General features: G+C 40.1%; 1 protein-coding gene across 2 annotated transcripts in view; it reads right to left on the bottom strand.

The window, feature by feature from the left end:
• Nucleotides 1–677: 677 nt before the first annotated feature.
• col4a1 (collagen, type IV, alpha 1) overlaps nt 678–26,128 on the bottom strand; it is a 45,917-nt gene continuing 20,466 nt past the window's right edge. The window contains exons 2-53 of one of the 2 annotated variants that reach the window (XR_008603199.1): nt 24,726–24,779; nt 22,335–22,424; nt 21,907–21,951; nt 21,737–21,781; nt 21,447–21,509; nt 21,291–21,344; nt 20,904–20,930; nt 20,728–20,802; nt 20,552–20,614; nt 20,080–20,115; nt 19,943–19,981; nt 17,973–18,065; nt 17,807–17,842; nt 17,643–17,702; nt 17,385–17,420; nt 17,236–17,280; nt 17,099–17,131; nt 14,836–14,896; nt 14,690–14,725; nt 14,430–14,576; nt 14,164–14,247; nt 13,881–13,964; nt 13,476–13,546; nt 13,154–13,345; nt 12,617–12,785; nt 12,380–12,472; nt 12,097–12,201; nt 11,861–11,958; nt 11,440–11,590; nt 11,218–11,331; nt 10,724–10,891; nt 10,038–10,127; nt 9,771–9,923; nt 9,516–9,614; nt 9,336–9,425; nt 8,953–9,092; nt 8,006–8,132; nt 7,823–7,903; nt 7,252–7,350; nt 6,216–6,266; nt 5,939–6,124; nt 5,697–5,830; nt 5,475–5,547; nt 5,227–5,298; nt 4,958–5,086; nt 4,739–4,837; nt 4,435–4,647; nt 4,130–4,307; nt 3,916–4,030; nt 3,193–3,365; nt 1,529–2,418; nt 678–1,484 (exon numbers count right to left, since the gene is read on the bottom strand). Coding sequence is in view for 1 of the 2 variants with exons in the window: in XM_023267280.3 (XP_023123048.2) it covers nt 2,337–2,418; nt 3,193–3,365; nt 3,916–4,030; nt 4,130–4,307; nt 4,435–4,647; nt 4,739–4,837; nt 4,958–5,086; nt 5,227–5,298; nt 5,475–5,547; nt 5,697–5,830; nt 5,939–6,124; nt 6,216–6,266; nt 7,252–7,350; nt 7,823–7,903; nt 8,006–8,132; nt 8,953–9,092; nt 9,336–9,425; nt 9,516–9,614; nt 9,771–9,923; nt 10,038–10,127; nt 10,724–10,891; nt 11,218–11,331; nt 11,440–11,590; nt 11,861–11,958; nt 12,097–12,201; nt 12,380–12,472; nt 12,617–12,785; nt 13,154–13,345; nt 13,476–13,546; nt 13,881–13,964; nt 14,164–14,247; nt 14,430–14,576; nt 14,690–14,725; nt 14,836–14,896; nt 17,099–17,131; nt 17,236–17,280; nt 17,385–17,420; nt 17,643–17,702; nt 17,807–17,842; nt 17,973–18,065; nt 19,943–19,981; nt 20,080–20,115; nt 20,552–20,614; nt 20,728–20,802; nt 20,904–20,930; nt 21,291–21,344; nt 21,447–21,509; nt 21,737–21,781; nt 21,907–21,951; nt 22,335–22,424; nt 24,726–24,779 (4,851 nt within the window). In the remaining variant the exon portion in view is untranslated. Of the gene's footprint in view, nt 2,419–3,192; nt 3,366–3,915; nt 4,031–4,129; nt 4,308–4,434; nt 4,648–4,738; nt 4,838–4,957; nt 5,087–5,226; nt 5,299–5,474; nt 5,548–5,696; nt 5,831–5,938; nt 6,125–6,215; nt 6,267–7,251; nt 7,351–7,822; nt 7,904–8,005; nt 8,133–8,952; nt 9,093–9,335; nt 9,426–9,515; nt 9,615–9,770; nt 9,924–10,037; nt 10,128–10,723; nt 10,892–11,217; nt 11,332–11,439; nt 11,591–11,860; nt 11,959–12,096; nt 12,202–12,379; nt 12,473–12,616; nt 12,786–13,153; nt 13,346–13,475; nt 13,547–13,880; nt 13,965–14,163; nt 14,248–14,429; nt 14,577–14,689; nt 14,726–14,835; nt 14,897–17,098; nt 17,132–17,235; nt 17,281–17,384; nt 17,421–17,642; nt 17,703–17,806; nt 17,843–17,972; nt 18,066–19,942; nt 19,982–20,079; nt 20,116–20,551; nt 20,615–20,727; nt 20,803–20,903; nt 20,931–21,290; nt 21,345–21,446; nt 21,510–21,736; nt 21,782–21,906; nt 21,952–22,334; nt 22,425–24,725; nt 24,780–26,128 lie in introns of both variants that reach the window. The other variant, XM_023267280.3, reaches the window with a different exon arrangement.

Below are 26,128 nucleotides of genomic sequence, written 5' to 3'. Positions count from 1 at the left end.
CTCCTGAATGTAACCTTTGGCCAAACTGCAGACATCTCAGCTTTGAAGCAAATGTCACGGTCATCGGGCCATTGCTCTCAGTTGAACCTGTCATTTGACCATTTTGAACTTCCAGTGTGGCACGTCCATCCAGTCCCACTCCCACCTGACTGACGTCAGAGGTCAGAGGTCAAGGTCTTTGTCGGATATGTTTATGAAGCCAGCTGGGGGTCAAGGGCTCTATTTGTCTGTCTGGTGACAAGAGAGGAAACAAGGGATAGGATTCCGGTAATAAATGAAAGACGAGAGCGGAGTTGAAAGGAGGGGTTATCTGGTTCTCTGCGGAGCGTATCGATCCGTTTGTGTTTTCGTGGGGGTGAACGGGTTTGTTGGCCACAGTCCCAGCAGAAGTGCTGAGGTAGTGGCTGCATCGCCGTGTGCAAGTGTTGTTGCAGTGGCTGCACTGAAATTATTGCTCAAGATATATTTGAGGTCAGCTTTGTTTCCCGTTGTTGGTTAGTGGCTAGTAAAAAAACAAAAACCGCTATGAGCTTCTGAGTCACCCAAATGGAGAATTTTGAAATGATGAATCCTCAGAACCTGACTTTCAAAGTGTGCTGGTGCTGCCCTCTTGTGGTAGATTTAAAATACTGTCTAAGAAATCAAAAAAATAAATAAGGGAAAACACTGGCACGTGATAAATTAATAAGAATATTCTACAAATCATTTTATTGCAGGAATTACACAGTATGGGATGTGGAAAATACAAAATGCTGATGAAGTGTGTTCTGTTCTGTTTGTTAATCATTGAAGATCATTCCAACTGCAAGGACATTTGCTTCATGTTGGCGAATACTGCTAATACTGTAATTGAGCATTTTATCACAGCCAGAAACCACACACAAACTAAAACAGGGTGCAGTTAGGTAAGAGTAACTGCTGTAACTTAGACAGTTTGCATCTCTAAATAGCTCTGAAAGAGACACAGAAACAATGACTAGGGTCCAAGAGGATTTCAAGGATCAACTCGTTACTGACATTATCTTCTAATGCAAAAACAATATCTTAAGACCTTATACAGCATCTCAACCTGCGTAGATGCTATTTTTGACTTGAATATGCAACCATGACTGAATCAACAGGGATGACAAAAGTAATTCACAAATGGAAACAGTCAAGTATACGAGCAGAACTGCAAGTACGTGTTATGTGTAAGTATATATACATGTGCATTTCTTTGGGAATCAAAGATGAGAAAGATTTGGTTCACTTTGATGTGAAAAGAGTCAGATCTTTGAGACGCGGCTGGTACATACTGACAGGGCATAGAAAAGATGCTTTCCTTTTACTGTCTGTTTCTTTTTGTGCATTTGTTTCAGATAATGTCAACAACAGAGTTGTGCAACAAAATATATGCAGACATCACAACACACATACACCATTTCCAGACCACTCCAATGCATTCATATATGTACACACACACACGCACACACACCTACACACACCTACACACACACACACACACACACACACACACACACACACACACACACACACACACACACACACACACACACACACACACACACACACCTGTCAATGCTTTTTCAGTGCTGTTTTGTATGTTAATAAGGCGCTGGCGGTTGAAACGTTGTTTTTGGTTATATGGAATCTCAGATAAACTCAAGTCCAACATATTCTCATAAATCTTATAAATAAAAATGGGCTTAATAACACACAAAGTAATTCAGTAATAACCTGAGGAGAGTATGTTGAACTATGTTAAAAAGGAATGCATCATATTTACAACAGAGTGATCGGTATATATCTGTGTTGGCAACATTATGGTATTGTAGCAAATGGCAAGTAACCAGTGGTAAGCCCCATCCTTTACATTAGTACGTTTAAACACGTTATAAGGTGTGAAACTCTAAAATAATGTGTAGCTATATCTTTGAGCCATGTGGCACTGGTAGGGAAGGGAAACAAAAGGAAAGGAAAAGGCAAGACAAGAAAGATTCAATAGCACCTGACTTACACAAACAGCCCTTTCAAAATGAACACCAGTTTACCAGTTTAGGGGGCATGTACTCAGTGCAGTGGTAAACTGGGTGCCATTCTTTAGAAACATGTTGTGATTGTGTGTATCTGCATCAAGCAAAAGGCCACTTGGTCTCTGTGATCTGGTTTGTAAAGTTCAACCTTTGGCTGTTGCCATGTTTCTGCCCCTCTTCTCTTACACATGACATGCAGGGAAATAGCACCATCCTTTGAAAACGGGGAGTAAAGCCAAGCCGAGGACGTCGATGCACTCCTTATTGCTTGCATGTTAAAACGGAGAACTCAGGTAATGGGGTTTATGTCCTCTTCATGCACACTTGACAGCGGCTTATGTGTGTTCGGAGATTGCCTGCCTTTAGCGTTGTGGGGACAGGTTTCCTGGAAGGAGGTAGAATCGGAAAACATCACAAGTCCATCTCATATTATCGTGTTCATAAAGTAAACGTGAAGCCAGCGTGATAATGGCAATCAAAATATAACACTCGGCTAAAAAACAGTTCCACCGCCCTCTGTGGTGGAAGCTCTTTTTAGCTCTGACTATACACAGAACAACTGGTCTGCTGTAGTCAAAAGTGTACTTTGTTGACCATCCAACAGTGGTCAGCAGGCAGTACAGTGAGAACTTCAACCACTGGAGGTCAGCAAAAACAAGACTTTCAGGAGTTATTAAAGAGCCCATATTATGCCCATTTACACATTTCTTTCATTTTTTGGATCTACTAGAATATGTTTGCTTTAATGTTAAAAAAAAAAACATTTTTTTCACACTCATTGCTGCAGGATTTGCTTTTACCCTCTGCCTAACATGCTCTGTTTTAGCTCCTCTCTTTAAAGCCTATCACCCAAAAAAGCTCACTGTGCTCAGATTGGTTCACTGGGCCGATAAAAAGAAAGCAAAGCTGATCACATACCAAAACCCGAAATCTATGGCTATATTTGTAAGTATGCTAGGACAAGCTCAGGCGGTTCTGGTTTCTGCAGAGCTCCCTGTAAGGAAAATGTCCTTTGGCGTGGACTTTGAGCTTTGTAACTCTGTAGAACTTTTAAATACATGAAATGGAAAACCCCAAAAAGCATAAGATGGGCTCTTTAAGACCTTAATGAGAAAAACAACAATTGAAGAAATTCAATGAGTGTGAGTGTCTGTCTTACGTAAACATCTCGTTGTCTTCGATAGTGGCAAGCCAGTAGCTGTAGGAATTGGCGTAGTAGTTGCAGGTTCCCCGACCATGACACTCAATGAACGGAGAACTGCGGAATTCCTCCAGACAGGAACCAGGAGAGGCCAAAGCCTGACCTGAACCCTCAGCACCAGCACTGGTGTGCTACACAAACACACATAATGCAATGCAAGTAAAGGACATAGGGTATTTTTGCAATAAGACATCTGTAAGTGAGTTGTTGGATTTTTAAATCTACAAAACAAAACCGAAAATGTAAAAATGTGTTTTGAGCAAACACTCCAGGGATTCAGCTTGATCTTAATCAGCTGTGCCTCTCTAGGGTGGTTGTCGCCATCTGCTTCACAGTCATTGGCTGATTATGACCTTACACTACTCAGAATGCTGCAACACACATGACAACACTGTCTGCTGCACTCCTCTACCATTCCAACCTCCTCTTTATGAGCTATTTTTTGATGATTAAACTGAAATCTCATCTATGCTTATTAATGTTGGTATTCATTCTTCTTGAATACTTGCTGCTAGATACTTTGAGACCTTCTTCAGAGAGCAGAGCTTTTCCCACCAAATCTAACTGTATAACCAAATTTTAGCTCTGTCTCTGACGCAGAAAAAATCTTTTCTGATCCATCACAATATGTGAAAAAGAATGACGTGCAGCCTTGAGAAGGCAGACTCTTATTTGTCTTACCATGACGAAGGAGTAGCCAATCCACAAAGAGTCCCAGCCTTGAGGGCAAGGTGGGATCATGATGGTCTGACTGTGAACTGCTATCACCATGGCAGGGGCTTCACATACAGCACACCTGTGCACACATACATACGCAAACACCACAGTATTGAAGTGCCACATAAATATAATACCAACCTGAAACAGAAGAGTTTGGATAGAAAAGCTGACATACCTGCTGATGAAGGGTTTGATGCTTTGACCAGTGACAGGTGCCATACTCATTGGCATGGGCTCAGGTGAGGTGAGCCAGTAGGAGTAATCATTACGAGAGGCAAAGTTGCACACATTGTTGATGTTACAGAACAGGAAGGGCATGGGGCTGAACTTTCTCAGACAGCTGCCTGCCGAACCTGAAACACAACATCATAGTCCGTGAAATTCACCCCAAAAAACATCCCCCTTGCTTATTTCACGTCTTTCTCTGTCACATCTTTCTTTATTTCCTTTGCTTTTTCTTTTTCATATCACGTTCCCCACCTAAGTCCTGTCCATGAGAGCGCTGGTTGCCTTGTACATAGAGCAATGAGTAGCCATCATATATGAGTGAGGTTCCCTCAGGACATAATGGAATATCCACTGTTTGGCTGTGACGTGTTACCAGGAACCCATGATCCATGGAAGAGGGACCAGGTGGACCCAGTTGTCCTGGAACACCATCAGGTCCTGGGGGTCCAGGATGTCCTCTGGGTCCTACACAGATGGAGTTATCGATGAGACAAGAAAGTGAAGGCACAAAAAAAAAAAATATCACACAACACTTTAATCCCTGTGAACCTCTCACCCTGTGGCCCTGGAAGGCCAGGCTCTCCTTTGGCTCCAGGCTGACCGTTATATCCAGGGAGACCTTCTTCACCTTTTGGACCTGAAATACCTGTCACACCTGAGAGAAGGTGACAAAAAACATGGAACAGTTTATAAACTGCATGTGAAAGACTAGGGAGCAGGAGAAAGCTGGTGCAACACTGGAGATTGAATGGGGCACATTTTTAATAAGTGTTACCTTGCTGTCCTTTCAGTCCCTGGAACCCAGTTGGCCCCTGAGGTCCAGGCAAACCTTGAATTCCTGGGAAACCAATGTCTCCTTTGACGAAAACGTGAGGGCCGGGGGGACCAGGAGGGCCATCATTACCTGGAATATATCGTGTCATAGGAAGAAATTTTTCTGTTACTGACGTAGCTCTATGGAGGCAATGAAACTGGAAAACAATTAATGTGATTAATGACAGTTTTCAATGCTAAAACACTGAAGGTTTTTCACTCTTTCATTACCTTTCTCTCCTGGGAATCCTCTGTCTCCAACTTCTCCTTTAAATCCAAAGTCCCCCACAGAACCCTTTACACCTAGAGGTGGTATTAGTGTGCTTTATCGTTAATTATTTGATTAAAAATACTCATATTTCCTTTCATAATTGCACAAACATGTTGCTTTCACACATAAAGGCACACATATACACACACACTTAAAAACATACTGCCTATTACAAACAGTTATATCACACTGTACCATATATATTCACCTGGGAAGCCAGGAACACCCTGCAATCCTCTCTCTCCCTTCTGTCCATCAATACCTGGAAGGCCAGGTTGTCCCTGTAAACGATACAAACACAAAAAAAATTCTACTTTTGCAACATTTACAAAAACTTTTACTGATGTCTATTAGCTACTTCTCATTAGATCATGCATTAACTGATGTGTAAAATACAAAAGCTGAAGTAGAAAACAGCTTCAGGACATACAGGAAGTCCAGGATATCCAGGGTCACCCTTGTGTCCCGACTCTCCCTGGAAACCAGGAAGACCCTGATCTCCTTTATCTCCCTTTTGACCATCTTGGCCTGGCAAGCCAGAAGGTCCTGGTGCTCCTGGGGATCCTGTTTGACAAGGATAAAAGAGGAGTTTTGTTGAATACAATACAAAATATACTTAGTATTAATATGTAAACACCATTTCCTAATTTACAAATGAATTGCAAGCAATACCTCCTTCTCCGGGTTGTCCTGTTTCTCCTCTCTCTCCCTTAGGGCCCTCTAGAGAGATACCTGGGTGACCCTGCTCTCCTGGCTCACCCTGGGGTCCCTGTGGGCCTGGAAGCCCCTTATCACCTTTGATACCAGGGACACCTGCATGACCTGGAGCACCAGGAAAACCAGGACTACCTTTGTCACCTGGAGGGAAAAAGACAAGGCCACATGATGAAAAGCTGTTAGCCTCCAGTAACCAGGGGATTATATGAGTGAATGCTGGAGGTGCTCTAACCTTTGCTACCAAGTGCTCCAGGTGATCCAGGCAAACCGTGACCAGGTATACCTGCAGAAAAGGATTATACATTTTAACTTGTTGCGTTTGATACTGTTTACTCTGGTATCCCCATTGAATTAATGTCACTGAATGGAAGTGGCCACTCCATTCTCTAATTTAGTTTTAAGTGAGATCATTTTCAAATTTAAATGGTTTCATGGTCGAAGTTTATGCAGTTTTAATTAGGATATGAAATATTTAATTTACAATTATGTAATTAAAAACAATAAGTTCACATTTTAATAAATTCAGCTTTGAATTCAACAAAAGGAAACATGCATATTCTGAACATAGCAAGACTTGACATTTTTATTGTTTATCATCATTTGTTTGTTTTTCAATGTAATGTAGGACATAGAGTGAAATAAGCTTACATGTTTCATCATTCCCGGGTTGTACTTTCTTTATTCACACTGTTTTCACTGTTTCATGTTGTTGAAGATGAGCTTTACTGATATTTTAAAGGTGTACTTCACTGAGATTTTAAAAATATTGACCTCTAGTTAATGCTGTCCAGATTTATTTACCACGTTATGACTTGTGTTTTTGTATTTGGCAGCTTCAGTGTGTGTGAGGGTTTTGCAGACGTTACAGATACTGAAAAAATGAAAATTTAAGTACTCGCTGTCGTACATACTGTCTGCAGTTATTAAAGGTTCCAGTGTTGTTTCTGACCTCTACAAGTACTATGAAGCTGTTTTTCTAGGAGAAGTTCCTGTTTTATCCTGTACATATACTTCAAGAACCTGCTGTTACCTGAACCCACGACTGAAGCTGATAACACTGTTTGATTGCTTCTTTTGTGCTTGTGTGATTCCCTATTTACATTCCAAAAAACAGACAAAGTGAACTAAAAACTAAAATGAGCCTCTGATAGCTGTGGTTGAGAGGAGTTGGGTAAAGATAGTGAAGGGTCCCAGATAAAGAAAATAAAGAAGACTATATACATGAAGCTCTTAGGCTCTGGTTTGCAAATTCTTGAAAGGGCACTAACCCGGGTCTCCTCTCTCTCCTGAGGATCCGGGGATGCCGTCCACTCCAGGCTCTCCTTTGTCTCCACGAGGACCCGGAGGTCCCTGCATCCCACCTTCACCTGGAAGAGAACAAGTTTCCTCGTTACTGGTAACTGTATGTTAGGCTGGCAGAGGCTCAACTTTCACCTAGCTCATTATTGCCTAGCCAAGCTAAATAAGCATTTGCTGAAAACAGGTGTATTTATCTCTCCTGTATCTGATAATTCCACCCATTGCTCAGCTGTCATTAACCATTGTTGACAAGCAGACCGCTGTACAAAAGACCAAGCAGGACAGGTGTGCTGATGTTTAATGGTATAATTATGGTGGTTAGTTTGAAAAATCAGCAAAGTTTTGGAGCTTTCAGTAGCCAGTTCACGCAACGCTATCATCACAACTCACTCATCAGTTGGGTTTTAAGACTGAACTCTTCATACAAAAATGCATCTTACAAGGTGAGTTAGGTGTCAAACGTTGAGCAAATCAAAGACATTTTGGCTGTCATTACTGCATGGACTTGGCTCTGACTGGCTGATCAAATAAATTACTCACCAGGTCGGCCTTCACGACCAGGTTCTCCTGCAGACCCAGGAAGGCCAGGAGTGCCCTTCTCACCTGGTCTACCTGCCTGACCTGTACAACACACACACAAACCACGATGAGAATACACCTGAAATAACAACATGTATGATTAACTATACCTTCAGCTGAGTGGTAGACAGACTGAAATCTGACCTGGATAGCCAACGGCTCCTTGGTCTCCCTTGGATCCTTGCAGTCCTGGCTTGCCAGGCATACCCTCGTGACCCTTCTGACCCTTCTCTCCAGGTATTCCTGGGAATCCTGCCTGACCGGTCTGACCCTGTACGAGAAGACGAAATGAGAGTAATGTTAAATAAAGGCAGGTAGGTACTCGTTATTTATAAGGACAGATGAGATGAGATGAGATGAGATGAGATGAGATGAGATGAGATGAGATGAGATGAGATGAGATGAGATGAGATGAGATGAGATGAGATGAGATGAGATGGAACAGAACTTCATTAATCCCAAAGGAAATTTTTGTTGCAGATGTTGCTCAGAAATAAAATCACAGTAACATGAAAATAAATGCAGTGCCTCATAGAAATGTGATAATAAGATATAAGTATAATGCATTACTAAATAAAAAATAACTAAGCTATAAACTAAGCATTCATAAGATGAAAATAGAAACTAAGAAGTAATACTGGCAATGATACTGAAGACATGACAACATGAGGATAAATGTGATATATATCACAGCAAAAACGTTTCAATCTGTACTGGATGTCAGTTCACATTTTTTAAATTCTTGCATTCTAAGATGTGTAATGGATATTTGTGATGCATTTCAGACTCCATATGGAAGTCTCTAAGAACAGACATGCAGTACAGAGAGTCAGAAGCTGTAGCACACTTTTCACAAATACCACACTGAAAACTGAAAGATGAAAGGATGCTGAAGTAATAAACTCAAAATCACAGTTATGATACAAATGACCAAGAACAGAATTTTAACACTGGTTATTAAAAGACTCATAGTAGAAGCTCTTAAAGTTTAAATAAACACATATAGAGTAAGATGTTGTCCTAGTTGCATTTAAACTATCTGCCTGTGTTCATAGTGTTGGACTTACAACTATTTTGAATTAGTTAATTACCTTTTCTCCTGGACGTCCTGGGAGCCCGATACCTGGCTCACCAGGTATTCCCCTGTCTCCTTTTTCTCCATCTGTGCCTCTGAATCCAGGATGTCCCGGTGTACCAAAATCTCCTTTAGTACCCTTTGGACCAACAGGACCTGCACAAACACACACACACAAGCACAGGAAAATGATGATATATGAGTTGCATTTAATTTTCACACAATGTCATGTAAACTGTAATATTCCCCTACATGAAATCTTGTGAGCTTCTATCTTTGCATGGCTGAAAATCCGGTTTTATTACATTTAAGACACATTTGCACACACACTCACATTCACACTACTTACATTTATGTCCATGTCACATTTTCTCCCTTTATTTATTTGGGCATTTTTACCTGGTATTCCCATCTCCCCAACGTTGCCCTTCTGTCCAGGTTGTCCCATACTGCCAGGCTCTCCAGGAACACCAGAGTCTCCTTTCTCACCTGAGAATGATAAACCCAATATTACAAAACTGCTTGTATCAAAATATGTAAAGAAATTTAAACTGAATTTCAGGTATTCCAGTAAGTCACCAGGTTGTCCAGGTAATCCAGGCTCTCCATCTTTGCCCGGCATTCCAGGGTCTCCTTGAAGTCCTTGGTGGCCCTTCTCTCCACTGACTCCAGGTATACCTGATAGGAAAGCAGAATTACAAATGAAGAAAACACATGTGCACTGAGGTATTACTTTAACTATATATAAAACCTAACATATAGGTTTATTAGTAGCAGATCTCTATATGGAAAATGTACTCTTACCAAGCCAAAGAACAGTATATTGTTTCATACCTGTGTCTCCACTCTCTCCTTTCTGCCCCTTCATGTTTTCCATTTCGATTTTAGTCATGTTCCCAGGAGGTCCCGCAATACCTGGCTCTCCCCTTTCTCCCTTCAGTCCAGGCTCTCCAATATCACCTCTTGGTCCAGTAATACCAGGATCACCTGAGCAAAAGGACAGAAAGAGGGTTTTATTGCTGCTTATGAAGCTGAAGAAGTCCAGAAACTCTTAAACTGTCAAAAGAAGAAGTAGGAGTTTTGTCATTTGGTGTTGCTCACCTCTCAGACCAGGAGATCCAGGAGTACCTGGTGGTCCAGGTATTCCAGGTACTCCCGGTGTTCCTATGAACCCCATTTCACCTTTAGGACCTACAGACACACAGTAGCATTACTGTAACTAAAAAATATATTTAAAGGATGAATATGTTTGAAAACAGGCTTGCTTTTCTAAAAATTTTGTAAAAAGCAAGAAGTCATGTCATACCTATCACTTTGCTGCCCTGCTTTTCTCTCAAAATGCTATTCTCATTCACTAAATTACTCTTAATACTTCAGCTTTGCTGTTTTATTCCTCAGTTTTGAGCAATTATTTGTAAAACTTCCAATTTCTGCACAAATGTTTCTCATTAAAATCCTTCCAGATGTTGAAAGGCCATAATTCATCTCGTAGTTTTGACGCTGTTAATGTGAAACATTTAATGGAAGTGTCAATGACAAAACCTTGGCAGTGAACAGAAGAACAGCAAGGCAGATGCACTGAAATGACCTCAACATATCTGCTTAAATGTAATAACACTAGTGATGACATCAATCAATGAGTAATGTAAATATAATGTGAAATACATTATTTCATGAATACCCAGCCTATGATAATTTATATTGCAACAATTTCAAAAGAGGACAAAATTATACCCACAGACCTAAAGACATTAAAGAACTCCATGTATCTGTCTGTGAATTCTCACCTTGGTTTCCGATGTATCCGTCCCTGCCTGGTAAGCCCGGTGGCCCTGGTAGTCCTTTGGAACCTGGGATTCCTGGGAACCCAGGGGTTCCCTTCTCTCCCTGAGGGCCCGGCATGTCTAGACCAGGAGCACCTGGGTAGCCCTTCTCTCCCTTTACACCTTCCCTCCCTGCAAAACATACACACAAGAAGTGTGTTTGTACTGATTTCACCTACACCAATTGACATTCAGCAAGAATGTTAAAGAGTAAAGCACTTCTTCCCAACTGACATCTGACTTGTCATAACAGGAAGTTACATGTAACATTAACTGTATCTGTTCTGTTAAAGTGTCTCAAAAGGCCAAAACAGCTTCAAAATGACAGTATATAAAGGATCCAGAAACTGCAGCAGCTAAATGGATTTTATCATTTACGCCCATGACTTTCTTACTGTAACAGATCAAACTGCTTCCATGAAAAACTGTCTTAGGTTTTTTGCTGAGTTTGTGCTCACCAAATGGTCCAGGCTCTCCAGGTGGTCCTTGTGGTCCAGGAGCTCCAGGTGAGCCTTTTCCTGGTGCACCTGGTGCACCAACCTGTCCAGGTGGTCCAGGTGGCCCAATTTCACCTGTTTTTGAAATGAAAAGAATCAATCACCAGTCACCACCAAACCAGTCTAGGTGCTTCTTGGCATGGACTAATTCCAATAAAGCTAAAGATGTGTTTCTTGCAGTACCTTTGATTCCCTGAGGTCCCGGTGGTCCTGTCTGTCCTTCTTGCCCAGGAATCCCAGGCATTCCCATGCCACCCTTATCTCCCTGGAAGCCAGTAATTCCTTGGGGACCCTGTGAACCTTTTGGACCTGGACGACCTATTCCAGGTTCACCCTGCAAGACACAGAAGTAAGCACTGAATTGCATTGCATATAAATCTCCCAAAATAATACGTTAAAAAAAAAAATATGATATTGTAGGTCTTATTTTTCTTTTTGTTTTCATTTTGAGAAAATAGAGTGTCAGGAAAAAAATATTTATTTTTCACTGATTCTCTTTCTACTGTGTGGGGCACTTTTAGAATGCAGGTCACCATGTATTGCGAGAACACAATACATCGTATAAATAAATAATGAACTAACATACACATTCTCAAATACACACCTTTTGTCCAGGTACACCAGGTTTTCCAGTTAAGCCATCCTGCCCTGGCCTTCCTGGTTCTCCTGGTAATCCTGGTGCTCCTGGAATTCCACTGATTCCTGAAAACACAGAGAAAACACTTCTTCTGAATTCTGTATCGTTGCCTTTAAATGCATGCCCTGTGCAAATACTTAGTCCCCATTTAATTTCTTCATCTTTGGAAAGGTGGGTGGCATCACCATTATGGAAGGACTCACCTTTAGGACCAGATGGGCCTGGAAATCCAATTCCAGGTGGTCCATGTTCACCCTTGTCTCCAGGAAAACCTGGCAACCCCGGGGCTCCTGGAAGGCCTCTGTCACCTGCAAAGACATATTTTAACTGGACCAACAACCTTCACATGAATGTGAATTTAAGCATCACGTTCTGCTCCTTCACTTAAGTTATTTACAAGATTGTGATCCTTGATTCATCCTAAAGATACACATTTCAGTACTTCTGCAGTATAAATGAAGACTTGCTGACTGTGGTCTTTCTCACCTTGAATTCCAGTTATACCAGTTTCTCCTCGAGGTCCAGGTGCCCCCTGAGGTCCAGGAGAGCTCACAGCTACACCTGGCTCACCTTTTGCACCTGGTGGACACACAGTGTTTATATTATGGACTCAACAGGTGTGGGGGTCAACAGAGTCAGTGTTTGGGTTTCAGATATGGCACCAAGATGAAGTCTGATTTCATCTTTGAATCCATCTTTTTACAGTGTAAATCTCATGCCTACCTGGTATTCCATTAGCTCCAGGAATTCCTGGTCTCCCCTGACTACCCTTCTCTCCAGGCTCTCCTGGTCGGCCAAAGCCTGGCACACCAGGTGGACCCCTCTCTCCCGGTGGTCCAATAAGACCAGGGTTGCCGTCTGGTCCACGTTCACCCTTGATACCTTCTTTGGCCTGAAAGCAAGGTTAAAGAAATGTCAAACTGGCTTTGCTTTTTGAAAAGCTGACAATAAATTACATAGAGTGAATGCTTTAAAGTGGATGCAAGAATCATCTTAACCAATTGTGGTCAGCCAGTTCATGCAGAATAGATTATTATGTAAATGTAGAACATGTGCAGTATTAACGTTTGGTGTCTTGGCTCGAATGTCATTTATCCCCACACAGAAGCATCAAGCTCTGACAATTGTGATTTACCTCAAAGGGACCAGTGGGTTCAGGGTCATAAATTGGTGCAAGGGTGAGGCTTTTTGAAATGCTGTCAACAATGGTGGCAACAGAGTGGCAAGCATGCATCACACAAACCAAACATGTGCACTTACGGGTTCTCCTTTGAGACCAGGTTGACCCGGTAAGCCATCTCTCCCGGGTAGTCCGTCCACACCTGGTTTACCTGGTAAACCACTTTGACCAGGAAGACCTTTGTCTCCCTTAAGACCAGGAGCTACGTAAATGTCACCTGGCTCACCGACAGCACCGGGAGCCCCCATCAGTCCAGGAGTTCCTTGAGAACCCTGCACACAGGTCACAAAAATGGATTTCGCGTTTAAAAAAATGTTGAAGACAGTTTGGAATATTTTTTCTTGCTCTGTTTACTCAAGAGTGGTTTTGTTGTTAGTTTTCTAACAACATGTTTCTACTTACAGGTCTTCCAGGTTGTCCAGGAAGCCCAGGAACACCCTTTTCTCCTTTGCCGCCAACTGCACCAGGAGGTCCTGCAAGATGAAAATTGATATTGTACATCCTTATATCATTCCATACTCATTAGATTGTGTGTCAATACAAGTAAAAAAAAAATTTTAAAAAGTAGTAGAAAATGGTAATAGCCAAATAGTTGTGTCTGAGCAGTAAAAACGTAAACAACTTAGGTCAGAAACACTGAAAAGACCAAATCAATAGTCCAGAACACATTTAGCACATGATACAGGGCCTCCAGCAAATAGAAAAAGGCAACTGGATCACGGAGTCACTATTTCTTTGGACTATAACAATGTAAATCTGGTAACTGGACAACACCTTTATATTTGAAAGTGCCCACTGTTCACTCACCTCGGTCTCCTTTAGGACCCTGGTCTCCAGGTAGTCCAGGTGGGCCACTGCCCTCACATTGAACACAGGTATCTCCTTTGTCACCTAAAATTAAGCACAGGAACATCAGTTAAAACATGTGGTGCACACAGACGTCCTGAACAAGCGGTCCAGCAGCAATAGTGATGCATGTGATTTATATGCTCACAAAATCAAGTGCGTACCACAGAGATAGAGACATTTTCGCTAAAATTTTAACAAAGTCAGTCATAGATTAGCTATCAGCAGCTGTAGTCATGCTTACCTTTCTGTCCCACTTCCCCTTGTAACCCTGGAGGTCCAGGTGGGCCAGGAGCTCCCTTCTGAATGTCACATTCATTAGCATCAACTGGATGGAGTACACACACACACACACACACACACACACACACACACACACACACACACACACACACACACACACACACACACACACACACACACACACACACACACACACAGAATAAATTATTAAAACATCCGTAGATACACCATGTATGGAGAAGTTCAACATTCAAAGATCAGACATACTTGGTTCTCCGGGTGGTCCAGGCGGTCCAGTGAGTCCAGGTTGTCCAGGAGGTCCAACCAGAGACTCTCCCTCTATACCCCTGTCTCCTTTTTCGCCCACATCTCCCTTCTGACCCTGCTCTCCACGAGGACCTTCAATGTGCCGACCTGAAGTACAGGACAAGAGAAACCACTTAGTCTGTTATTCAGGTTGACCGCTGTCTGATGGACACACACAGGCTTCATTTGTGCATAACTACATTATTTTGTGTTTCTTTTACCTGGCGGACCTGCTTCTCCACGAGGACCAGTGAAACCTGTGGATCAGGAAAGGAAAATGATTAGAAGCGTTTAGCAGTGCATGTGTGAGTGGCTATCCATATGAGCATTTATTGGATATTACAATTATTATTTTTTTTTTTTTTACCTTTTTCTCCTTGTAACCCTGGGAGACCACGAGAGCCAGGGGGGCCAGGGGGGCCTTCACCCTAAAATTACAAAATGAGAAAGAATAAGGATACAAGTCCTTTTTTTTCGTATATCTATTATTTAAACTTTATTACACAAAAATGTCTAAACAGTCTATCACAGGGCTACACATAGAGACAAAAAAACCCCACTCACATTCAGACAATTTACAGTCGCCAAATAACCTCAGCATGTTTTGGGACTGTGAGAGGAAGCCAGAGTACCCAGACATCTTATGTGCATTAAAATATTATACATATTAAAACATCTATTAACTGTGAAGAAAACAATTATTCATCACTGCATGTGTCATTTTGAATGATAAATTGTGCCATTACTTGTCTTTGAAAGCGCTACTTCAGCTACTTAGAATTTCCATCAAGTTGGACGTTTTGTAAGAGGCAGAGTAACAAGAGCCCTTTTCTGACAGGCATGATTTCCCCATAATCTGAATGTCTGAATGAGCAACTTGGTCCCTTTTCCATAGGATTTGCAACACAGGTTGGTAAGTCAGACGTGGAAACATTTCTGTATCATTAGCAACACATCACAAGCCTGACCTGCATGTTGTCACAGTCACAGATACAGGAGTCACATATAAGTAATGCAGGCCTACTTCTAGCTGTAAATGTCTGATAAATTGTATTATTATTCTCCTGCACAGTATTGTTTATGTATTAAGAAGACATTGTAGTCCTGCAGTGCCACTTTGTGGTCTGTTCCGCTTTAATTTTGTTAAGCGCGCGTTTCTTCTTCTTCTGCGGTTTTTGTGACGCCGAACTTCCTGTTTCTTTGTCTAAACAACGTTATGGTCACGCATCGTCGGAGAAACCGTAAAAGCAGTCTAAAACAGTAGTTATACATCACATTTATCTGTTTGAATTGTATTAAGGAAAGGTTTACATTGTGATTTACCTCATTATCCTGTATTCGTAGCTCTGAACAGCGACGTGTGTGTGTATATCGAGCTGGAGAGCATGCTAGCTGATGGCTAACACTTAAATTAGCGCCCTTGGAACGGCCGAATCAGGTATGAAAATGTTAAATATGCATTATTATCAGATGAGTTGCGTTTATTTGTATTGGATGTGAACATGATTTATATGTGAATTGTTTGTGATACTACAGTGAGGCATTTTGTATTCTGTTTAATTCTGTAGTTTTCACGGTGCTTATGGTACACGGTGCTGGTCGAGAGTGAGAATAAATCAACACCCGTTTGAAACTCTGTGTCTTGCTGAATGAATCTAAGGGGCCGCTACACTAGCTATGTAAGCAATTTTGAGAGGGCTTTTCATCTACACAGCACCAGTATTGATCCAAAAACTTTACAAAGAATGCAAAAGATAGTCTGCATGCCAAAATAAAAATAAAAATCTTTCTAATTCACTTTGATGTGATTGATATAATGTAGGTTTTTACAAAACATTAACAATAGTTGAAGTTTAGCTTGTCGCTTACAGGTGTTTGTAGAAATCTTTTCTCTGAGTTTATTGCCTACCTGCAGCCTCATACTGCAGCAATGCTTTAACCACTTGCTGTTACTTTAACCTATTGGGAAACTAATGTTTGAAAACTGCCAAAATAGTCAAATAGAAGCATATTGATCTTCCATGTTTACTAAAGGCTCAAATCTTTAAAAATAATTTGTGTTGGGAATCACTTTTCCCCATGTTAATTCATCTATTTAATTGTTCTGTTAAAGTTTACACAACTTATACTTCCCTATATAAAGGTCTAAACACTGAATCAGAGCCTCCTCCTCACTGCTAAGATGTGAACATACAGAAACCTCTTGTTAAATGTTGATGTAATTTCTTTTCATTATTGATCTTTAGGCTAAAAATGTAAAACCTAAAGATATTTAGTCATTAAAAAAAAAAAAAAACTAATTGAATTAGTCTTCCAAATCCACCATGTGTAATTTGCGTGTAACTGCAGTTTTTCTACTTAAAGTAATTTGTGTTCAAGCCCAAATGCAGTATTTTCCACAAACAACACCAGCAACATGACTTTGGAAAAGCATCAGGCCCAACTAGTCATATAAAACCAATGGATTATCCCTTTAACATGGTCTCACTTCTTTTCGGTGAATAAACATTTGGGGACATCTGCTGGTAGCTTTAAGAAGTTGTCATTTTGTAGTTTATGGAAAAAGAGATTGAGATGGAGACAGCGAGTCATATAACAGAATGAAAAAGAACAGTGAGAGAGACACTTACATGACCTGGAGGTCCTCTTTCTCCCTTTTCACCCTGAAATAAGAAAAATAACTTAGCCTGTCTGATCATGTATGCCTCCAACATATGTGAATTTTGAGATTAAAATCTTAATCATAATATAATAGCACATTAGTTACCTGAGAACCAGGCAAACCAGGAGCTCCAGAAAAGCCTTTTTCTCCCTGTGAGAAAATATATCACAAGTTAGTGACGTGTATTTTGTATAACAAAAAAAAACAGCAGTTGGGAGGCAGAGCATGTGGGTAATACTGTAAGTTATTGTTACCTTTGGTCCGTCCTCTCCATCCTTACCAGATTTACCCTAAATTACAGAAACAAGACACTCAGTTTTATTCATTTTGTTGTCCAGAATAACTCAGTAAAGCCACTGATACACAGAATTGAATCTATATAAGCTCAAAATAGATACACTTGGAAGCTTACACTTGAAAGTAAATTTGTACTAAAACTGCTGGACACATTACTGAATATTCCTATTCAGTTATTATACGATTAAATCATCCCATTAATCTTTTGCACATACTCTTTGTCCAGGTGGTCCGGGCTCTCCTTTCATTCCATCAAGATAAGGGACGCAAAAGCCCTGCAAATGAAATCACGAGCCTTAAAAAACAAAGCAATAGATATCAAATAGTGTGTGTTCAAAGCAAGTTTTACACCTCAACATTTAAAAAGCAAAATACTGACTTTGTCTCCTTTGTCCCCTGGAAGTCCTCTTACGCCCTTCAGGGAGGAAAAAATAAGCACACTCATGAATCAGAGCAAAGTTTTTTCATACAAGTAAATGTTCAGCACTTGCAACGTATTAATACATTGAAACACTGTGATGTCAGTTGAGTGACTGAGTGCGTACCGGTGATCCAGGTACGTATATTGTGGTATGTCCTTCCACTTCCCCTGGTGAACCTCCAGGAGGGCCGGGGGGGCCTTGAAATCCTCGATCACCCTGCAGGGACATGATTACAGCCAAATACATTAGAAAAGGATGCTTGAATAGTTTGTCACAAACATACACAAAAAAGCAAATCGTCCGGTCTGAAAGAAATATTTTAAATTTTCCAAGTCTTTCTTGACACACTGAGAAAATTATTTTACCACTTTAGCTGAATTAAGCATTAAAAAACATTTTAGGTATAAATGTCAAAAACCCAAATGTTGTCTTCAAATTTTTACTTTTGTTATGCATGAAACAGCAGTTATCTTGACAGCACTTTATATTATCGCTCAGTGTTAACGTAATAATCAAGGAATACCATCATGGTTGATATCATAAAATGTATACTGATTTTAAAGTTTTGCCCTAGTAGTGAGACAAAAGTTGTAAAAAAAAAAAAAAAAAAAAAAGATAATGAGGAAAAAAGCCTTTCATGGTTCCAACAGAGCAAAAAAAAAAAAAAAAACGTAATACAAAAATACTAATTAAAGGTTGTTAATGAAATTATGTAATGTAGGTCATGAACTTTTTAATGTGACAATAAGAATTATCGTAGATTGAGGGTAATGTTTTTGCACTAACGTTTTCATGGACTCTGGGGGATAATAAGGGCAGCTCCATATCTTATTCCTTCATTTAATCCTGTCCACTTCCTCTTTCTACACCATTATAAAGGTCCAGTGTGTATGATTTATAGGGAGCTATTAGCAGAAGGGAAGGCAAGGCAAGTTTATTTGTATAGCACCCTTCATGTCCAAGACAATTGAAAGTGCTTGCACTCATGACAACAGTATTAAAAAATTATGTTTCCATGAGTAAAAATAAGAATTATTCTGTTTTTATGACGTTCAAAATGAGCCCCTCTATGTCCACAGAGGGAGCACCATGTTTCAACAGTAGACCAGACTGGACAAACAAAACAATGACTCTAAATTCTAGGTTCTCCTAAATGCTTGGAAGGGGACAGTGAGGTCAGTAGTATTCACTTGGTTGCAATCTACAACCTCGCCGCTAGATGTCACTAAATTCAGCATAAGGGTCAATATATAATTGCGGGACTTTTTCTAACATAGTTGACAGGTGTCATAGTTGACATTTTGCTGTTTTCAGGTCTAAAATCAGCATGGCCATCTAAAACTAAACATCACATGGCATTTTTACAGAAAGATTCTTCTAAAATATTATATATACAAGTAAACAGTAAAATTGAAATAGAAAATTATTTCTAAAGATATTGTAGTAAACCTGTTGACATGCCATAAATCCACACTTGACTCACACACTACTTTATATTAAATAAGTCAGAAAGCCTTGGAGTCTTTCCAGTCTTTTCATCAGGAGGAAATGACATCATGTGGAGCAGGTCATGTGATCTGGAATTAACACACTTCCTTGAGAGGTGTTTCTGTAATGGGTAACTTAGTGGAAAGTGATTTCTCGGACACAGATACAATTTGTTATTTTCTATATAAAATTTGATAATTTGCCAAAAAAGAAATATCTGTCATGATTTTCTCAACTTAATAAAAAGAACACAATCAAAACTTTTTTTTAATAAACTCATTTTATTATTGTTTAGCTAATTTGAAGGTGGTTGTTATTAAATTCGGACAGTTATTTAGTTGACATTTTAGTGATATCCAGTCATATTTTATTAATAAGTGATTGTTTCCATAATAAATAATTATGGAATTTGTAAATACACGATCATAATGAACTTAAGAAACATTACTTTTTTTTAAACTTTTAATAAAAATGTATGCAAAATATATCCCATGGACTTCAAAACTCCCTTAATTATATATTGGCCCTCAATGCAGCTGTAAAATTTCCTCTCTTTTTATAATTTTTTTTGCAGTCGGCAAAAAGAAAAAAATCAGACATCTCACCTTATCTCCTTTCTCACTCACAAAGGCCAGCCTGTCACCCTGCAGGGAGGTTAAAAAAAAAAAGTTTCCAGGACATGTCAGCCAGGTGAACATGCTTATAACTGTAAAATCTTTATTGAGTGTATGATTAATCTTACCTTCTCTCCCGGAGGACCAGGGGGGCCTGCATCACCCTGTCAAACAGGTACCAATTTAAAGTTTAATTTCAAATCACAGAAATGTAATTAAAAACAAACCAGTGATGTATATTAATTAGAGTAGAGGGATTACATTTTCTAATTTGTGCTTTGAATTGTTGGTACAGTTCAGGACACTAATGTACTTCTTGAGTTATATTCCTTCACAAATGAAGGGAAATTTTAGAATAACTTGGGTTAATAATATATATAGTTTATATGGTCTCAACCTTATCAATAATATTGTAGGATGTTTTAACTTCTATAGGTAATGTAAGGTAAATTATAGGTCACTAAAATATTAGAATATTTGAAAGCACAAGATTTGTCGTTTTAAATAGGCTACGACATCTGAATAATAATGAGTTTATAGTGACTTTTTTTCCTGACTTTGTGAGATGATGAACAGTCCATTAGTGTCGGACTGACTTACTTTGAGCCCTTGATATCCACGAGGTCCTGGAGGTCCGATAGGTCCAGGAGGGCCTGGTGTTCCCTGGGAGAGAAAAGCAGGTGCCGGGAAAACATTTATTCCTTTGCTTCAGGTTGTTTCTCTTTCCTTTAAAACGCATAAACACATGCTTGTATGTTTCCACACTAACTACGTACAGGCCGTCCAGGTTGGCCAGGATATCCTCTTTCTCCTTTCAGGGGAGCAATCCCCATCACACCACCAGGGTCACCCTGTGGGAGACAAAACAAGAGTAAGAGAATGTGTCTCATCTTAGTGGAAATTCAGATGCATTTAGAATTAAGATGAGACAGTTTTGTGAATATCAGCTGACCTTCATTCCAGGAACTCCTGCGATACCCTGAAAAGGAAGAGAATAGAAATGTATCTATACATCGTATATTCTCACAGAGTGAATACTTCCATTCTGAAATACTGCTCAGTTGATGTACTGTTATATCATCAAAAAATGTTAGACTCCCACTGTTATGGTTGTTATGTTTTAATTTCAGTTAAAGCATAATACATTTCTGTAAGAGGTAAAAAGACTTTCTCAAAACCAAGTGGGTAAATCCAAAAAATGCTTTCCGGCTGTATCACAAAAAACAAAACAGCTTTTCTTGAAAGCTTTTGAATGTTTTCATGGGTCACTATCAGTAACTAATGTCTGTGCTGGTTAGTGGCATGGTGGCTCATTGTCATGCCAGCCGGGGTTACTTACAGGAGGCCCTTGAAGACCAGGAAAACCAGGAGCACCATCTCTTCCTCTGTCTCCCTAAAGACACATAAACAAAGTGTGTTAAGATTATTACATCAGGAGTGGATAAAATTCTCCAAAAAACACAAATTGGCTTCAGTATAACTAGAAGTGATCTACTTTAGTCCCGTTGCATCCTGGGATACCGGGTAGACCAGGTGGACCATCATTTCCATTAATGCCCTGTGAGTGGGAGGAGACAATACAAGACAATTATTAATTATATATTGACAAAATTTCTCAAGCTTTGCAAAGTCTCTGTCCTGCTGCAACCGCTAAGCTTCTCATATACACCACCTGAGTTAAAATGCAGACTATATCTTCCTTATTACTGCATGTTTGACAATATTCTCATTGTTACAGGCTGAATTTACTGGATGTGAGACGTGAAGACAGATCAAGGAACTTACCGGCAGTCCTGGGTTTCCTGGGAAACCTGGCAGACCAGGAGGACCCTGAAAAATCACAAGCATGTCAGGTTCAATCTCTCAGCACGACACACCCACCAGAACAGAAGCAACAATCATATCGCTTCCCACTACTCATGACTGCATGATTGTTTTGATGGTTAGTTACTTACTCGCACTCCTTTCAGGCCAGGAGCTCCAGGCTCACCCAGATCTCCCTAAGAGACAAACGGCATCGTGATCAACGTAATGCAGAAGAAATAATTCTGACAGGCTGACAGGACTGTCTTGTAAATTGCTAACATTGTTACACATGTTCAGTGGAGGATATACAGAATTAGAGATTTTATACACGTGTAGAGCTGCAACATCCAGCAACTATTGTGACATTCAAATGATCATTTTTGTCTGTTTTGAAGCAAAGACATACAAAATTTGCTGATTCCAGCTTCTCCTACACGAGGATTTGAGGCTTTTCTTTGTCATACATGAAACTAAACTGAATATATGCATTTAATTCATTAATCATGACAATAATTGGCAGATTAATAATCATTAATCAGCTGTATCCAAAAGACTGTAAGTGAAAGTTTAGGCTAACCTTGGGGCCCATTGGTCCTGGAGGCCCCTCATGTCCCTGCATCCCTGGAAATCCCATATTACCCTGAAGACCAGGAAATCCACGTTCACCCTGCAACACACAGACAGTCATTTAGTGACACTAGAACAAAGACTTTCATATTGATTTAAATCAATTTTACACAAATGCTGAAGTTGAAGGGTTAAAGTTGTCACCCATTCTAAGCGTAAGTTACTGTGTATGCATCCATCGTTGTGGTAATATTTCAGTATTTCTTGTATTGAAACAACATATATTTTAAATATTCCTGGAAGAAATACAGATACTTATATCAAAACCATATTCAAACACTATTGTAGTAAGTACATTAAAATGTGTGTATTTCACCCAGTTAGGTGAACTGACAAGACTTGGACACACATCACACCCAGAATTATCACAATATTATTTGTAATCACGCACAGTATTATCACTATATTATTTATGAGCATATTCTTATAAATGTCCTTGCATTTATACATATTTCAAAAGCAAAAAAGTGTCTTTTTTCTTGCTCTGCCCTTCAAATCTTCTTACAACATACATATTTTTAGCCAGTGCCAAAAAAATAAGCATAAATTCATATTTTTACTTTGTTTTTACATTTGATGTCTTTATGAAGGTTCAGTTTATGAATAACGTATTTAAAGAAATGTTGGTCACAGCATATTCCCATCTGGCAGTGACCTAAAACTGACCCAGAAAGATTTTACCGTCTGCCACTAGATGGCAGCATTATTTCATGAGGGAGAGTCATGCTCCAGTATTTTTTACAACAGGAGAGCCTCTGCTGTAAAATGCATAAAACGTGGCAATAAATACAACAACAGCCATATTGTAACCATTATTGCAGCATTGATCTCCATCTCGTGACCACAACAGCAGACTCGCATCATTTGGGGAAAACACAGCATGTAAAACCATGGAAATCATTATAAGGTTACTATGGCAACCCCTGTTGTGCAGCATCAGGAAGCGATATTGTTGGAAACGAGGCTCACATGAGACTTTGGGAAGGTTGTGTGAGGCCTTGCAGCGACTTTGAAAACACAGAGGTGCTTTGAATCCACAGTGAATTGGCTGAGCTCCATCGAACACAGTCAGGACATCTGTTGTTGTCAGTGAGCTGAATGTTTGGCTGCTGCTGCTGTTAGAATGAGCCATAAAAGGCCAGTGTGTTGCTCTAAGTAGACAGATAACACTCTGCAGTGGTCCGATAAAACTGAGCCAGCAGTCTACATGTACACTCACACAGCAGGAGCAGCAGTGAATAATAAACCTGCTTAGATGTAGCTGCTTTAAAGCACCGATTTCTGATCTTTATTGTGAACGACAACATTCAGCATGTCTTCCCGTGACAATAATTTAGTTTAACTTAACTTTTTTTTCAGTTCCTTGAAAGAGGTAAAAATTCATCCATTAATTTATTTGTTAAAAAGGCAAAAGGAAGGAAGATTTTTTTGTTGTCTGGTTCCTGTGATGGTAATCAATCTCACATTCTATCAGGTTTATTTTGAATCTCCTGATGAGGATTTTGATCTTCAGGTTTAAATCACTATCTGGTGAACATTTAATGTGAGCAAAATAAACAAGTATTTATTTTACTGTGCCTTTATTTATAACATAATGTTTATGGAGGGTAAAGGTAGAAAAGGTGTGTCATTTTTATCTTTTTTATTGCTTTTTCATTCTGAAAAGTTCTTTGCATTGCATTTCATATGCATGATTAATATGAATTTATAGTTTATTTTGGTCTTGTATTGTGATTCATCGATGACTAGGCTTATCTTTTAATATATGTTTGCTATTTCCTGTCAGGTTAAACTTTAAAGGCACTTAAACAGAGGAAATGCTGTTGCTCTCTAAGCAGCTTTCCCTGGGGCAGAAAAAAATGTAGCTACAGCAAAACTGCCTCTGCCCAAGTCAGCTAATATCAGCTTTTTTATGCTTCTGCTCAGTGATTAACACTAATGCTAGAGTGCTGACAGCTCAGAGGCTCACAGCCAGGTCATGGCTGGTGTCCCCAGCACTTGTATCTGTAACTCAGAGCTCTCCTCCATCTGATGGGAATAAGGGCTTGAGCCCAGCTGTGTTTCCGGACATGCTCTACTTCGAACTGATCTTTGTTCCCGTCCTGATCTCTGCTCCGTGACTGAGCCCCATGCGCTGCTTTTCCACCGAGGCCTCGCTCTAGTCTGTCCCACTGAGCCGACCCCATTAATCACAACATAGCAACCGATGTCATTTGGTCATTAGCTTACAAACTATTCGGTTTGTGTCACACTATGGAATGCCTGGGATCAAATAAGTGAAAAAACACATAAGGATTAACTGACAGAGGCTTAATGATATGAGAACAAATAAAAATCTCACCTTTGCTCCTTTCACACCACTGCAGTCACATTTTCCACATGATGCCCCGCAGCCCTGCGGATGAAGAGACACATAAAAATAAATGGCCCATCACTTGGAAGACAAAACACTTAGAAAAAGCAGAGGTTTGCGCAACAACCTATTTTGGCCACTTGGAGGCAGCAGAAACAATCTGTTGACATAAATATTATGATTTTGATAATGAACATTTGTTTATCTATCATTCATTTGGAATGGTGTTTTTGCTACATGACAAATATAAAACAAATATTCACTTTGCTTTTACTTCAGGAAAATGCATAGCTATTGAGCCTGAGTTAAATGTGTGGATGTATTCACAAGTTATGTCTGAAAATGATGTTGATGAAAACACTGGCAGTTAACCAGAACGGTAAAGTCTCAACACAAATGAGCTGAAAGATGCTAAAAAGCCTCAGAGAGCAAAGACAGCTTGGCTTTAGCTGATGAATATTTGGTCTTTTGATCCATTGCTAATATAAAATAATAACTGTAGCGGCTTTAATATTACTCATGATATTGTTGACAATGAAGACAGGCAATCAGGTCTCTTTTCAGCGCTCACCTATTAGCTGTGCAGAACTATTTGCAGGCAGTAGGACATAAACGCAGCTGCTCTCAGACATTCCACCCCCCGACTCCCACCCTGCTTCTTTTCCTCTGGGGTCTCCAGAGGCCAGAGCCTGGGAACTGGCCTGCACTGCCTTGGCTCTGCCTTCCATTGCTCCTCTCTCTTCCTTTCCTCTCCATCATCCAGCTGTTGCTAGGCTCACGTGTAAGGCGCAAAGCCAAAAGTCCGTCAGGGTCTTGGACCTCAGCTCAGCGGGCTCGGGCAGAGAGTACACAGCTACACTATCAACACATATTTCAGTCTGTCTCTCACACACAGTGCAAATAAATGCCTCCATTGCCATTCATTATAATTTTTCTCCAACTTTCTAAACTTGACATTTAATAGATGTCACTCTATATCAATTATAACTCAGTATCACTTGTATGCCTTGTTACACCCTGACATACTTGAAAACTGAATCAATATGTAGCCCTTAAATCATGGGAAAACCACAGCAAACAGACTTCTTTCTCAGGACTTTGAGCCCCAAATGCACACGCCCTGCCCCACTTGTTCTCCTCTATCTGCAGCATATTGCACGTGTGACCTCCAACACTGCAACATTTCCCATTCCTGCTCTCTCAAACACCCTCTCACTCACGCCATCTCCCCTCGCCACTTCTGGTTGCCGAATTGTTTCTTTTTCTATCGCGCCACAGGAAAAGTTAAGGCACACCTGCTTTGGATCAGATTAGTGTCATAAGACAAATAGAGGAAAAGAATATTGACTTTGAGAACGAAGCACATGTGTGTTTTATTAACCTGCTGGCTC

This window comes from Amphiprion ocellaris, chromosome 11 (assembly GCF_022539595.1).
Source record: "Amphiprion ocellaris isolate individual 3 ecotype Okinawa chromosome 11, ASM2253959v1, whole genome shotgun sequence".
Taxonomy (NCBI): Eukaryota; Metazoa; Chordata; class Actinopteri; family Pomacentridae; genus Amphiprion; species Amphiprion ocellaris.
Note: the sequence above shows the minus strand (reverse complement) of the source record. Positions and strands in the feature narration are given on the sequence as shown.